The 15,642-nt window shown below is 37.4% G+C and overlaps 1 protein-coding gene across 3 annotated transcripts in view; it reads left to right on the top strand.

Moving 5' to 3' along the window:
• The window catches only part of ACKR3 (atypical chemokine receptor 3), a 93,614-nt gene extending 79,420 nt beyond the window's left edge, over window positions 1-14,194 (top strand). For all 3 annotated transcript variants that reach the window (XM_044060597.1, XM_044060595.1, XM_044060598.1), the window contains one exon: window positions 8,349-14,194. In XM_044060597.1, coding sequence (XP_043916532.1) covers window positions 8,368-9,456 — 1,089 coding nt within the window. In that variant the 5' untranslated portion in view covers window positions 8,349-8,367 and the 3' untranslated portion in view covers window positions 9,457-14,194. The remainder of the gene's footprint in view (window positions 1-8,348) is intronic.
• The last annotated feature ends 1,448 nt before the right edge of the window (window positions 14,195-15,642 follow it).

Below are 15,642 nucleotides of genomic sequence, written 5' to 3'. Positions count from 1 at the left end.
GGAACTCTTTGCCTCCCACTCCAGTCATCAGCTCAGCAAATTCTGCACCAGGGAGCCTCACAGCAAGGCCTGGAAAGTGGATGCTCTATCCTTCCAATGGGTAAATCTTTTGGTCTGTGCACTTCCCCTTCAACCACTCATTTCAAGGGTACTGCTCAAAGTAAGGGAGGAAAAACCCACCCCAGACTGGTCATGCCAGCCCTGGTACTCACTGCTGTGCAGCCTGTCACCTCTGCCACCATGGCACCTACCTCAGATCCCAACACTCCTGACCCAGAAGGATGGAGAATTCATTCATCCCCAATTGCGGACCCTCAACCTGGCAGCCTGGCTTAATCCCTGACCTCTCCTCAAGCTGCTAGCCTAAGCAAATAAGTCCTATGCTGACAAGTGGAAAAGGTTTTGCACCTGGATCTAAGGGAGCTAAAACAGCACAGCCCTCCCTACCTCTCATCCCGGATTACCTAGCAGAGCTGTTGCAAGGGTCTATCCTTCTCTTCTATTAAAAGTCATGCATCTGCCATCTCTGCTCATTACAGCACAGAGCCACCTCTCTTCTCACAACCTCTCATCAAACAGTTCCTAAGAGGAGCTAACAACTTAAGGCCACCCAGGAGAGCTCCTACCCTAGCTTTGGACCTTAACTTTGTGTTGGAAAGGCTCACCCTACCCACATTCAAACCTGCAGCTTCAGCAGAGTTAAAATTCCTCTCTTGGAAAACAGCCTTGCTTCTTCATCACTTCAGCTAGAAGAGTTTCAGAGCTACAAGCACTCATAGCTGTAGAGCCCTTCATCATTCTCCATGCTGATAGGGTCTCCCTCAGGACTAACCCATCCTTCATGCCTAAAGTGGTGTCCAGTGTGGCTCTAAACCAATGCATTCATTTGACCACCTTTTTCCCTAATCCACAAAACAAGGGAGAAATGATTCTGCACTCATTAGGTGTGCACAGACAGCTCATATTATTTCTGGATAGGACTAAATCTTTTAGAAAAACTGACCAATTGCTAGTCAGCTTCACAGCAGGGGCAGAGGGCAAGGCCGTATCCCAATAAACAATATCCAAATGGATAGCACACTGCATTCATTTCTGCTACAAACAGCAAAGGAAACCGCCCCCAAAGGGGGTCTGGATGCATTCCACCAGGGCAACCTCCACCTCTGCAGCTTTTCTCAGAGGGGTCCCCACCAGAGACATCCTGGAGCTGCAGCATGGACTTCTGTTCATACCTTCACTAAACATTACCACCTGCCTATCTTCTATAAATCCAGGGCAGGCTTTGCCACTGCAATCTTACAGGGCATCCTAGCCATCCCCCAGTCTTCTTGACTGCCTCCTCCATTTTCTTCAGCTTTGGGAATCAACCCAAGTGTGATAACTGCAACAGTGAAATACAAAGAACATAGTACAGTTGTGTACACTTACCATAAATGTAGATGTTCGAGTGTATTCACTGTTGCAATCCTGGTTTCCCACCCTCCATCCCCCTTGTCTCTCTCTCTCTCTCTCTTTCTTCACTCTCCTTACAGGAAATTTTTGGTATTTACTTTCTACTGGTGGTGTTCTTCCACCATAACCTACCTCCCTATTTGGGGGATCCTGACAGTTGGGGCAAGAAAAACTGATGTAATGGTGTCGGCTGCCTGATTTTATACCACTGATGACCTGACGTCAGTCCTGGAGCGACAGCAACTGACGCAGAAATACTAAGCCTCTGGTATTCGGGCTGACTGAGGGCTACCCCTGGCAGGATAACCCACGTGTAATGACTGCAACAGTGAATACACTCGAACATCTACATTTATGGTAAGTGTACACAACTGTAATTTTCTCAGACTCCTCCTTTTGCCCTCCTTTTGCTTTACTGCTCTTACTAGATTTGTATTCCTTGAAAGCCATCCCGTATAACTGCTGTTTCATACACCACCCTCGTCATGATACATAACTTAGCAATTCACACTTTCTGTTCCTTTTTTTCTCATGTTCTGTGCAGATTTCTGTATATGTTGTATATAGCTGACTTAAAATCAGAATTATTCCTTGTGTTCTATTATTTACTTCCTGCCCATTATTAGAACCATTTCTCTGATTTCCTAACTGCTTTTAATTTTTGTGATTCATTATTCTTTTCTTAATATTGATGTACATGTTTTTCCATTTTGCTTTTTTACTAATTGTTGTATTAATAAGTCTACCTTTGTTAATTGCTAATGTTTTCTTTGAAGTGTCACTGTGAACTTAGATTTTTCTGCAACATTATTTATTGTGTGTTATCCAGGTTGCATTTGAAAACTGCCAGTCTCTGCTAAGCAGTGCTCTCCAGTAATGAAAACCAATAAATCTTCAGGGATATCACACTGAATGTACATTTATTTGAGATTGCTGTACTTACATAAGTTAACGTGCTGTGCTACATATCCTAAATCTCTTTTTTTTTTGAATGTCTAACATTTACCTGTGTTTCAGCGTGTAGTGATACTGCATTGTTTATAAAAATACTGAGTTGGTTTTGGAGTTAATCTAGGTCCTTTGAAAGATGTAGGATACAAGAATTATATCACTTCACTCGTACATTTTCATCATACAGTAGTACCTGAATATGCTTGATGAGACAGTTGACTAGTGTCTGTAAAACAGGGTTAAGAATTCCACTTGAAGTATTTCAGCATATAAAGTCTTTATAGAAGTAACACTGTAATTCTGTATTTCCCTTCTGCCTCTACATTCAGCATTCAACAGATTGTGAAAATTAATTTATTCCTGAAGTATCTCCCAGAAAAAAAAAAAAAAAAAAAAACAGCAGTTAAGGGCTGCATTGTAGTGAGTACATTTTGTTTAATGTTGCTACTTTTCTGAGGATGTTTTGTGAAGTTCATCACCATTAAATATTCGACAAATCTAATGTGCATTATAATTTCAACAGCTCAGAATAGGAATAGCAAAGGATTAGTATTCATGTACTTATGGTTGAGTAAGAACCTCTAGAAAGATGAACATGTACTATCATGATCTGGATCTGTTCTTGAGGAGCTTAGCATCTCCTTTTACATATAAAATTGACTAAATATTTCAAATGCATAAATTATTATATGCAGCAGTTCTTGACAAGATTGTATAAAGCCAATAATTAAGAGACAACCACATGCAGACAATATATTTTTTCATCAGACCATCTTTTTTGTTTTATTTAGTCCGACATTTAGACTAGGGTTGCTATCTGTCCTCCTTTTTGCAGGACACTCCTTAATTGGGCACTTGCATCCTGTGGAAAAATGTGAAAATGGCAAATGTCCTCTGATTTTAGGCAATATGTTTTCTAACTTTCTTATAACTATTGCAGAAAGACATGTTTTTCCAACTTTGTACAACTTAAAAAATAGAGCAACTAAAATTTTACTGAGCTTTCACTTTGCTTTGAATTAAAACTTAATCCTTTGTAATTATTTGGATTGTGATTTGTCCTGCAAAATCTCAGATTTTGGGGAAAAACGTCCCACTTTGGGCATTTTGGAATGCTGTAACCCTTATTTAGAATGACACATGTAAACAAAAGCTTTTAAGAGTCTTATCACATTTCCTGTCTGTACCTGATTCTGCATTCTGTCTGCAGACCATTTTGACTTTTCTTGACCTGTCTCATTATTTCTCTTGGAATTCTGACAACACGTGATACATCATGTGGTACTTGATAACAAGTCCTGATACTGTCAGTTGTTAGTCACAGATTCATGGGTAGCACAGGCATGAATGATAGATAGCTTGACACACAAGCAACACAGTAAGGGAGAGTGAGGTACCTGTAGCGAATTTGGCTTTGCTTTGTGTAAAACAAAAAACCCCATAAATGCCTGTTAAAGAACATGCTCCTTGTACAAATCAAAGAGACCTATGAAACAGTCTGCTGACATGCTCAAGAGACACTAAAATAAAGCTATGAGGGTTGGCATAATGGTTAGGGTGTTTGCCTAAAACACTAGGTAAAGGGTTTTATTCTCACATTTGAGGAAATTGGGTAGGCTCAAAATGGCCCACAAGGGTAGTTATCTTAGTACTTACCTGTGAAGGAGCCTATGGTGCTGACATACTTGGTTTAAGGAGGAAGACACTGAAAAATGGTAGAGCAAAATTATGAACTTGAAATGCCCCTTGTAATAAGAAGAACTGAAAAATAAAATTGCAATTCCCATCATGTGTTTTGGGAATTGAACACACAAGAAAAATGGCAGTAACATAGCTTCTTTCAGACTTGTATGTTTATGCTGTAAAACAATGACTTTAAACTACTCATGTAAATTATATTGATTAAAGTTTACACTTGTGAGAGATCACATAAACAGTGTTAAAAAGTGTGTTAAACTTGTCTTCTCTGATTATTGTGTAACTCAGGGATGTGGCTGAAACAGATCACTATGGGTCAGATCATTAACTCACATAATTTAATTGATTAATACATACTTAATTTGGTACGTTTGTGTGGGCAAAGCATGTCAAAAAGTTATCAAAAACATATACATTGTTTTGCAGTAAGGTCATACTTTTCTTTTAATAGCTATAAAAGGTCCCTAATATGCAGACATGGTATCTTTGTCAGATGAGATATATACTTTGCTTGAGAAACTGTGTCATGAGTACAATAGTAACTGCTGGCAAATAACAATGGTTCCATGTACTTCTGCTCAGATGTGGAACAGATGTCAGACATCAGTGCATTTTCATTTCTGCCATCAAATGAGAAATGAAAATCATTACTGCATCTTCAAGGTAATTTTACCCAGGGACCTTCATCCGTCTGTCACATTTTGGAGAGTTCTGCTTTGTGGATTGCAGGCAGTGGGTTTTGTATTTAAGGTAAGATAGAGTCAGCCTCACATGAGGGGAAAGATTTGGTGTGGAAAAGTAAGGATGCATATTGAATTATCAGTCTCACCTTACATAAAGATTCAGTACATGAGATTCAAAGAACTGAACATTTGATGGTAAACTGCAGAGGGCAACACATGCCTAAGAATAATTTTTGCATTGAAGCAATCCCCCCAAGTCACACTTCTGCAACAGTAAATGTATGGACTCTGATGTCATACAGTAGAAGGAAAAAGGACAGAGTCTCAACCCACTGGCACCCAGTCTCGGCAAAACCACTGTCAGTGCCATTGATGCCTACCGTAAGTGAAAGGTGCAAGCGAGGGTGTATATTACAAAGATGAACTTGTATAAGTTAGAACGTTGTAATATCAAACCCAAAGGTCCGAAATCCAAAAATAGCGAAGCCACGGCACATCGATTTTTTTCCCAGGGAAACCTTAAACGTTAAGGTTTAAGGTTTTATTTATTTTTTGTCACGGAACAGCAATATTTTTCCATGGGAAAAAAAATCGCTGTTCTGTGTTTTCATTATTATTGGGTTTCAGATTTTTGGGTTCGATATTACAATGTTCGAACTTATGTTAGTTCGATGTTGTGATATAGATCCGCAAGCCATCCATTCACATTCACTTACATTGCTAAATTTTGATAGAATGCACCTTCAATATATGTCCTATAATGAAACACATGACTTCCAAGATTAATACTGGACCTGATGAGAAGAGCGGCATTCTCTGTACCAAAAAGGACTGATGGCACAGAGATCAGGACTGCTGGGCAGGTAGAAGATTCTTAAGATGCCAGGAAACCTTTCCCTTCCCAGCTTTTGCATCAAAGATGCTAGCATTTTTGGATCTTTTTTTCTGTCACTCTTCCTTAAGGCTGGGAAGAAAACAACCCCAGTATGCTTTTCCCTTTCCTGGTGGATTTTTTTTCAGTGAATTATCAGCTGGGGCTGTGTGTGAGTATTTTTCTTTAGCTTTTGGTCTTTCATCACCAAACTGTACTTGCTTCTACTTCTACTACTGACTACTACTTTGTCAGAAAAAAGAGGCCCACATTTCATGACATTCCAAACCCTTTTCCATAACTGTGTCAGAGGTAGGGCTAATCTATCACCCTAACAAACAGACAAGTATGCAATTTCTTTATGAGAATGTCATAACACTTTCAGCTGCTCATGATTTCAGTCAGGTGACTCACTGGAGGTGCAAGAAATAGTTAAGGATCTACGTATTACAACAGGCTTTGACTGCTAAACCTATTTCATAGTCAAAAGAACCATTTGGCTCTTTTTAACAAACCATTACAACGACGGATAAGAAGCCTGCACAGAGAGACCCTTTTTCCTTCCTTATAAAATAGAGAAGAAATCCAAGTCTTTTGCTCTTACAAAACTTGGAGCCAGTGAAGAGATCGAAGTATACAAGGGAAGTGTTATATTGCTGCCAAAGGAATGTTTTCACCTATTACTCCAGACATGTGCACCCACCTAGTAACACACTGAGGCTAGGCATGCACTCTGCATCAGTGCTGAATGGACCCTCATTTCCACAAGAGGCTGACACCTTCACTCTCAGGCAGCAAATCACACAGGTGAGCCACAAACATTCACACTTACCCTCATTGCATGCAACTTGATCCTCCCTTCTTAAGCTATAAAGCACCCAAGCCCCTTTTCAAAGTTAGGTCACCAGTGCTGTAGTCAGAGCCTTATCCCTATATCCAACTGATGCAGACAGGTGCACAGCAGTAGTAGAAGGCTGCTAGAAAGAGGTAGATTCCCATGTCATTTTCCAGCAGGGTGACAGTCCCAATTGTAATGGTTCTCAGTCCTTTACTAGAAGTTACAGTCAGCCCACAGGTAGTCAGCAGCTGTCTTGAGGACTTGCCCAACAGTCCCACTGTGCAGGCATTTGGGGTTTTTCTTTCCCTATACTGGCCCATGTGAAAGACAGAGGTATTCATTTTCATTGGTTGCGTATTCCTAGCACCCCTCCTTATTCTTACTAGGTACCTTTGCTCATAAAACATATGGTGAAGAATGAGGTGTTAAGCCTGTTTCAAAACAAGCCATCCTAGAGGTCCCACCAAATACAAAAGCCATCAGATGTCATTCCAAATTCTTTTTGTTACCAAAACAAAATAAAGACCTTAGTTCCATACTAGATTTCAGTGACCTAAATTTCTTTGTCCCAAAACAAAATCTTGGGATAGTCATAGTATCATCTCTTTCCTTGTTTGTCAGAAGAAAACATGATGCCCTCTTTGAACCTCTAAGACCCATACTTCCATATAATTGAGGAGGTATTTACATTTCTTTGTACCAGTCAAGAGACTTCTCCTTTGCTCCCAAAGTGTTCACCAAATCTCTGTCCACAGAAGCAGCTTAAAAAAGACAGAAGGGAAAGACCGCAGGGAGGTGAACTATTTCCTGACCTAGATGTCTGACTCCTTGCTGATGTATTCATAAAGGCTATGGTACAAATAAGGTAGTTGTCTGGTCAAGTTGTTTTGCCATAATGATAGATCTGCAACTAGGACCATCCCCTGTATACTTTCATTAATTTCTCCATCTTTGGTGTATCTGGTCAGGAGTTTACTTTTCTTCTCTTCATTTTCTCTACTGTTACAAAAAGAACTGCAGATGCTAAAATGTTTGATAAAAATGGGAAGGGGAAGGTTCCTGGCAGGCTGTGAAAGCTTTCTCTGCTGATTGTTCTCTTTGCTTGTGGCATTAGTCTTGATGGTTACAGAAGGTAGATCTTTATACAGATCCTTTGTTATAGTAAGTAAGCATTGTAGTAAGAGGAGATTGTTACAAATGGCAAAATATAAAAATGAGTTAGTTTTCATGTTATGTACACAAAGCAGTTTTATTTTCTTACTGATTTGAAAATGTTCTATGTTAAAGGGCTTGCAGTGATGCATGGAACAGTTTATCAGCAGATTACCTCAGCAGCTTCTTTTGCATTGCATACTTTACAGGTTACCATCAGACCTGTACCTAATGTGTTACATAGCTGGTGTAGTGTGCCTTTGTGTCATCAGCATAATGTACAGGTTGTTACTAAGCCATCTGTCACAATAAATGCAATTTTTTTAGGATGGAAACTTTTGGTTATTACATAATACGTCACACAACAACATAAGGGTAGATAGAAAGGGATTGCGGAGTGTGTGCTTATGCTTTTAAAGTTCAAAATGTGAACATTTGGACATTAGGTACATTTAGTTGTTGACAATAAGACTGATGTATCCATTTTAAAATTTGATGTGGTTTGTTACCTAAATTTGTGGCTTTTAATATATCTTAATTTTATTTAACTATAGTATGGAAACTGAGTTACTAACTGTAATTTTTAACAGGGTCCTCCAAACCTGTTTACAAATGCAAATGTGTTTGAGTAGGCTGAAAATAAAAAAAAAATATTGAGTTCTCATGTTCTGTTTTGACAAGTATTTTATGTTTTCTCTTTCAGAATTCCAATCTGAGTTGCAATGACTTCCATAGATGTGATGGCAATGATGGATTATGGAGAGGATGCAAACTACACCAGCTCTGAAGAAAATGTTACCTTTAGTTTGGAAGCTGTTTTCTGCCCTCACATTATTGACAAAAAGGGAATCCTTTACACAGTCGCTGTTGTTTTCATTTTCATTTTTGTAATTGGCTTAGTAGCCAATTCTGTGGTGATATGGGTCAACCTTTGGACCAAACGGGTTAGATATGAAACCCACACATACATTCTAAACTTAGCTGTAGCAGACCTTTTTGTTGTTATTACACTACCGGTGTGGGTTGCATCCTTGGTTCAGAATGAACAGTGGCCAATGGGAGAGGCCATGTGCAAAGTGACCCATTTGATATTCAGTGTCAATCTCTTTGGAAGCATTTTTTTTCTTACATGTATGAGTGTTGACCGTTACATCTCAGTAGCATTCCTCAAAAGTTCAAACACTTACAAGAAGAAGGCAATCCGATGGATAATCTGCATCTTTCTTTGGCTTTTTGCATTTGGAGTATCTTTTCCAGACACATACTATCTACAAGTTTTCACTTCTCCACATAATGGTGACACATATTGTCGTCCTGCATATCCTAAAGAGAGATTCCAGGCATGGTTAGTTGGCATGGAACTAGTTTCTATTATTTTGGGCTTTGCCTTCCCATTTCCTATTTTGGCTATTTTCTGCCTTCTTCTCGCAAGAGTTGTGTCTTCCTCTAGTGACCAAGACAAGAAAGCAAGCCGGAAAATCATCTTCTCATATGTTATTGTGTTCCTTATTTGCTGGCTTCCTTACCACAGCATTCTTATAGTTGACACCATGTACCTTCTTAAGTTTATACCAATAAACTGCACCATGGAAGACTTCTTGTATGTTTCTCTTCATGTCACACAGTGTTTATCTTTAATCCATTGCTGTGTAAATCCCATACTTTACAGCTTCATCAACAAAAACTATCGCTATGACCTCATGAAGGCATTTATTTCCAAGTACTCTGCAAAGACTGGTCTTACCAAGATAGTTGATGCATCAAAATTGTCAGAAACTGATTACACAGCATTGACCCAAACTGTAGTGTGATCATAGCAATGGACTGTGTATTGAATTATATTTCAACAGACTTTTGATGATATTAAAGGACAGCTCCATCCTCAGATGTAATTAACTTCATCTCAGAGATATTTGTTTTATATCTGTGTAGTAGTATAGTGTCCAGAAACCACTCAGTAACTTTCAATATCTTTATTTCTGTTTTTGTTTTTTTTTTACTACTAGAGACATAATTGTGGGATTGTTCAGAAAGGAATTTTCTCCACATAGTGGAGAGTCACATTTTTCTCTAGATTTCAGCTTTAGCCAGCAACCACAGTTTTATAGTCTGCTTGTCTTGCTTACATCAAGTGCTAATGTGAAACTGTTTTGCAGTGATAGTTAATGGCAAAATATTAATAAGAAGAGCAATGATCAGTTGTACTGCAACACTTCAAAAAGAAACTGGTAAGTACTCATATCTTTGAGTGAAATGTATCAGCTGTCATTCACAAATAAATGGGCAAAGCTGCTATATCCAGCCCTTAAGACAGTACTAGGGAAGGTATGCAAACTTACTAGAACTACAGATTTGACTACCTTACAAATCTCGTAGTGTAGTTAATTTGTCTAAATTTAAATGCACTGTGAAATATTTTAGCAGTTTACAGTTAGCACTAATTAGATTAAATAAAAGGAAACACTGCGAAAATTGTCAGACAGTCTTGGAAGCCAGTGACTCATAGCACTCTTTATTAGAGGTGAATGCAGAAACAAATTACTTGATTTACTCTACATAGGCTGTGTCATATAATTAAGATGATGTGTATTGCAAGAGAAAGAGAAAAATCTGCAGAAAAAAGTCATGTCAGTATGGAGTCCCTATCAGGTCATTTTCCGTTATAACAAATGGGTGGAGCTTTCCTGTAAACATTGTTAGTAAAGTGATAATTATTTTTTACTTTGTATTTTCTGTAATATAAAAATAATGAATTTGTATCTTTTTAGCTGTACAGTGTATTTATAAATTATGTTTTACCTTTTTGAATTATGTATTGTATTTCATATAAAGATACTGCACAATATTTGTATAGTTTTCTTTTTGCTGTAATTGTGTAATGTTAGATCCATATTGATTTGTTTGGAGATATACTTTTTCAGTTTTTCTTTAAGTCTCACTAATACGTTCAATCTGTTATCACAAAGTGACATGCAGGAAGACATGGCCTTAAAGCATGTTTTAGGCAGTACTAAATATTACAGCAACTTAGCTGTGTCATTTCAATTTGTTCAAGTTCTAATATTTGTTTCTGTTATATAAAGACAGTAAGAAGGCTGATGATATATTAAATTTTGTCAAGGTGATTCATTAATCATAAGTATGACTTTGAAATTTACATTCACTGTCAATCATTACTTTGTGAGATAAACTAGGCTTATCAAAAAAGGGAGTAACCTGTTTAAGTATCCTTTTGAAGTGTTCAGTTTTCCACTCAGGTCCTGTCCATTTATCTTCAGAGAATGAAAAAATAGTAATAGTCTTGGTTATAGCTTATATATTGGATATGTTTCTGACTACTTAAATTTTATATGTGAAATAAGATCACAGTCTTTACTGCCTTTCAGCAATTTTAGAGTGTTACAATATTCACTTGTCCAATTTTCTTGGCTTTGTAAGATAGATTATCTGATATATACTGAAATAGCAGAAATACTACACCTTAAGATTCATTTTATTATAGCTTTTTTTCTAAGCCTGTCACTATGATAGGTTGTAAGATTTATTGAAGTTACTAGTTTTAAATATTTATTAAAATTTTAAAACTCTGTCTAGGTGTCTTAATTTTTCATTTAGATACAAATGTGACAGGATTATATGCTTACTTTCAAGCTGTCTTGTCTGAGAAGCTGCTGATTGAAACCGATTTTTGAGGGCTTCTGTGGCACTTCAAATAATCTTTGTATGTCAAAACTTGTGGAGATAAATGTTACATTTATGTTAATTTGGACTGTAGTTAAGTGCCAGTAAATTTGGCAAAACATGTTAAGGAGACATCAGTTGAATTTTCTCTCAGAAAAATATCCCAGGAGCTTCACTTCAGTGACTAGAATAGAAAGACAGCATGCTTAAGAATTATCAGACCAGCTGCAGTGAAACTTTTTCTCTGTATTCTACAGTTCTTGCAGAATTAACTTTTATCCTGGATCTTTCTTCTCAAAACATCTTCTGAATTTCATGTAAGGATCCAATCCCAAAGTTAACGTGGCTTCTTTTGAATTCAGTTACCAGGATTTTTTTTCAAATATGTTTCCAAGTGAATACAGATTTTCTCTGAGGTAAATAGGTTTATGATTCAGATGTAATATGTCGCCTCAACTTTTTTTGCTGTGCTCATAAGGAACTGACAGAGAAGACAAAAGACTTGGATGCTTAAGTTTTGGACGATGAAAATGAAGATTGCTTACCAGAAGATTTAGATAATGCTCTGTGGTTAATGTCTAAACATTGAATGTTATACATTTGTCCAAAGAAGGACAGATGTTTGCAAGTTTGCATCATCTGTGCAGTCAAACTGCTTCCTTCTTAGAATGGTCACTCTTGCATGAGAATCTGGAAGCTTTGAGCAAGATGTTTTTATACTTCCATACATTACTCTCAAAGGTTTTAAGGAATTTGAAAGTTATCATGAACTGCATCAAGTCTGAACAGAGGTTTTCCCCAGTTTTTCCAAATGTAGACAACTTTGAGTTGATGGCTGTCCTTAGTGTGTACTGTAAATTCTGGATCTTTCTGTCCCATCAAATAAGGATTTAGGGTGCTTAATGTCTTTACAAAGAGGTTATAGTTTGTTAGCCTCATGACTGTGTTAGTTCTATATATTTTTCTGTTATTCATCAGTTTCAGTCTGACATCACAGGCCAGATTATTTCAGTGGTTTATTAACCCAGTGCAGATTTAGACAGTTCTAAAATGCTCAAACTATACAATCCTTCTTTACATACTGTTTATTTTATTTTCATCTATCACTGCTGCTAATGCAATGATTAGGAAACATGGTTGACATAAAAGTCAGCTTTATCCACATGGTGAGATCAATCGCATTAGAAACATTCCAGTTTTGGATGTAGTAGATTTTGGCCTAAAAGGTGCTGTCATCATTTAGGAATTAGAAAATCAACGGCAGTACAAGAGAGGATTTTTCCCATTTCAACTGGCTGCTTTGAGTCTGCAACAGGGGTAAAGAATGTCTTTATTTACAGAATAAATCTTGACAAGTCTTCTTCCTTTAGGGCTCATTTGTCTAAGTATAGGCTAATGAGAAAGATATCTTATGAGGCAGAATTTTTGGGAATGTGTCTTCAACATCAAGTTTGCTAAATGTTTCCTTGGATCTCCTTAAGATCTTGTAGCAGGGAAATCCATTGCCCTCTTATCCTAGTCTGAATTCTGTCCTCTTCAAAGAATCTTGATAAAATTCTAGTCTTCCTTCAAGTTTGAGAAAAAGAACGGATTGCTTTTTAGTTTTAATGCACTTAGTTATGTCTTTCTGTTTCTCATTCTTTACTCAAATAAACTAAAAGGGATCTGGAAAAAGGCAACAGTCCTGAACCAACTAGATATCTCTTTTTCAGAAGATGTTATATTTTCATATCATACAAGCCAGCATCTACTTGCTCAAGCCATACACTCCTTCGTTTTTGTATATGAATATGGCTCACCAGTTGCATAGTGTCTAGTTTCCAGGTATTTTAAAGACATTTCTTAAATATTGATGGCCTCTGGGAAAGCCTTAAACTGGACTGCTTTTCCCCATTTAAAAGGAAGAATAATTTCTTATTTAGATGAAATTGTATCCTATTAACATTTTCTGACTATGATTGAAGTATCCAGTTCATTTTATTGCCTTTGAATTAGATCTGAAAGCTTTTTTTCTTTTTCTTTTTACCCAGCAGCTATTTTTTTTTTCTTTGATGAATGGCAAAACTTTGAACATTTACCCAATGGTGGTGTGATAATTTCTAAAGGGTTTGTTTCCTGTCTGTAGATTCCATTTAAGAATTCTTCTCTGTCTCCTTAAAATCTTAACTTTGACAGATTTATTATTGCTCCTTTCAAGCCACCTGCTTAAATTGACTAACATCCTGTTCAATGGAAAGTTCTTATAGACAGTATTCATGGCCCAATGGCCTGTGTCTCACAAGAGATGGATCTTTCTCATGTTTCTTTTTAAAGTGCTGTGATGATTAATTCTGTGATAGCACTCACATTATTGTGTTTTTTCTTCATACCTTGAAAGCTGATTAAAAACTTGGACTTTGCTATCTTCAGTTCAGAGAATTAGGAATGGTAACCTCTGATTTGTTTCCCAAAGGTCAGTATCCTGTACATAGTCTAAGCACTGTATGTGTAATAAATACATAGGTCATATGCTGTAAAGCACTTTTAATTGCAGTTCCTGTAAACATCATACATCTTCCCACGTTTGTTTCAGGAATTTCTAATGCAGAAATTTGCACAAAGGCTATTTGATTCAGTTTTCTTACTTTTACCCTACACTGAACTTTTGGATGCAATCTTCAAAAACAGAGTTAATTTTTAAAGTGGACTTCCAGGATACTCTGATATGAGCTTCATAAGTTAAATTTTTATTTGTCTGCCTACTTAGTTGATTGACACACTCCAGGTTTTTCACTGTTTGAGACGCTTAGATTTGTTTGACTCATGTCTATGGATTTACACTGTTTGAGAGTATGTCCTAACTGTGATACATATTATTACAAAGAAAGTTTTTTTTTTACTTTCCATTGACCATCAGCTTCCTCCCCAGTCACCCAGTTGGCTTGCCATTCTTTCCTGTGTGGGTTGAATGAACTGCAGAGAGACTTATCCTAAGGACTGGATGAATTTTAGACCATAACGTTCTCTTGCTGGTTCCAGGTTCATCGTGGCCTAACCCTGACCAGGGAGGTGAACATCCCCAACTCTGTGTTGACATGCCTATCCTGGGACCCTTTTGTCGTGAGGGGCATGTAATAGGACACTGCAAGGCCACACTCCATCTTCATGGTAGCATGCAACCTGTACTGAGGTCTTGCTCCAGCTTGACCTGGCTTGCTCTCTGCCATGTTCTTTACTAATGCCAGCAACAAAGTAGCTTCACTCATCCCTGGTCTGTATCCCTCAGCCCTAATTTCTGAGAGGCACAAAGTGGGCATAGCCCCTTCATTTCTGCCCTTCCCCGCATCAGCTCCTCCACTGTCAGGGCCGCTAATCAAACCCTGGTCACCTAGGTCATAGGCTTAGCTACTTCCTTGTACACCACACAGCTGACTAAGATAATACAGTTGTAACAACTAACCACATAACTGGGTCCCTGAGGAAGGTTTTAGCAGTACGTGATGGTTTTGTTTTAAGTATTGTTCTAGTAGGAAACACTTTTATTTCTGTTTTACATTTTAATCTCACTATAAAGAGCTTTTGGGATAATCTTCCAGTATGATTGGCAGGAAAATGTGGTGCTACCAGTGAGAAACTGCCCTTTATTCCCCATCTACCACATGATACTGAAATAATTCACTGAGGATCATTCCCTTCATTGCTATTTACTAGGAATAAATATTTGTTAAGAGGACAGCTAGGATTTCTCAATGTTATGTATATGATGCCTCCTGAAGGATCTTCTTCCATAAAGCATTCATTTAAGGTGAACTGCTCTGTATATAAATATCTGCTTCAAACAATCACATTTCATTACCTGAATTTATATTTCATCTCTGTTTACCATCTGAAGAACAAGATAGCTGCAAGTGCCTTTTATGGTTGAATACAGAACATTGCTATGATTTTTTAAGTGAATTGCTGACTTGCAATTTTATCCAGAGGCTATTAATGGAATCATAGGTCCATATTGTATGTTCTGCTTTCAGTAAGGTAGTTTTAACCAACAAGGTATATCTATAGTAACAATAGTGCCTCTTGTCTCTTTAACTGTATCATTTTTACAATGCCTTCTTACTTCCTATTTGTAAGAAGCCATACCCCTTTAAAGCACATTCCATCAGATAACTAATTTGCTGAACAAATGTTCAGAGTAAGCACTTATTTGATTTATAATTTGGGCAAACAGCTAGTTATTTTTATAATTTCCTTCTTCTTTCAATTTAACGTTATTCATAGTTTAGTTGGTTTACTTATAGGTGATGGCTTTTTAGTCTGTATCTGTGGTGATTTATTCC

The sequence above is a fragment of the Protopterus annectens genome, chromosome 2.part0 (genome assembly GCF_019279795.1).
Source record: "Protopterus annectens isolate FY-2018-M chromosome 2.part0, PAN1.0, whole genome shotgun sequence".
Taxonomy (NCBI): domain Eukaryota; kingdom Metazoa; phylum Chordata; order Ceratodontiformes; family Protopteridae; genus Protopterus; species Protopterus annectens.
This window is presented reverse-complemented; position numbering and strand designations above follow the sequence as displayed.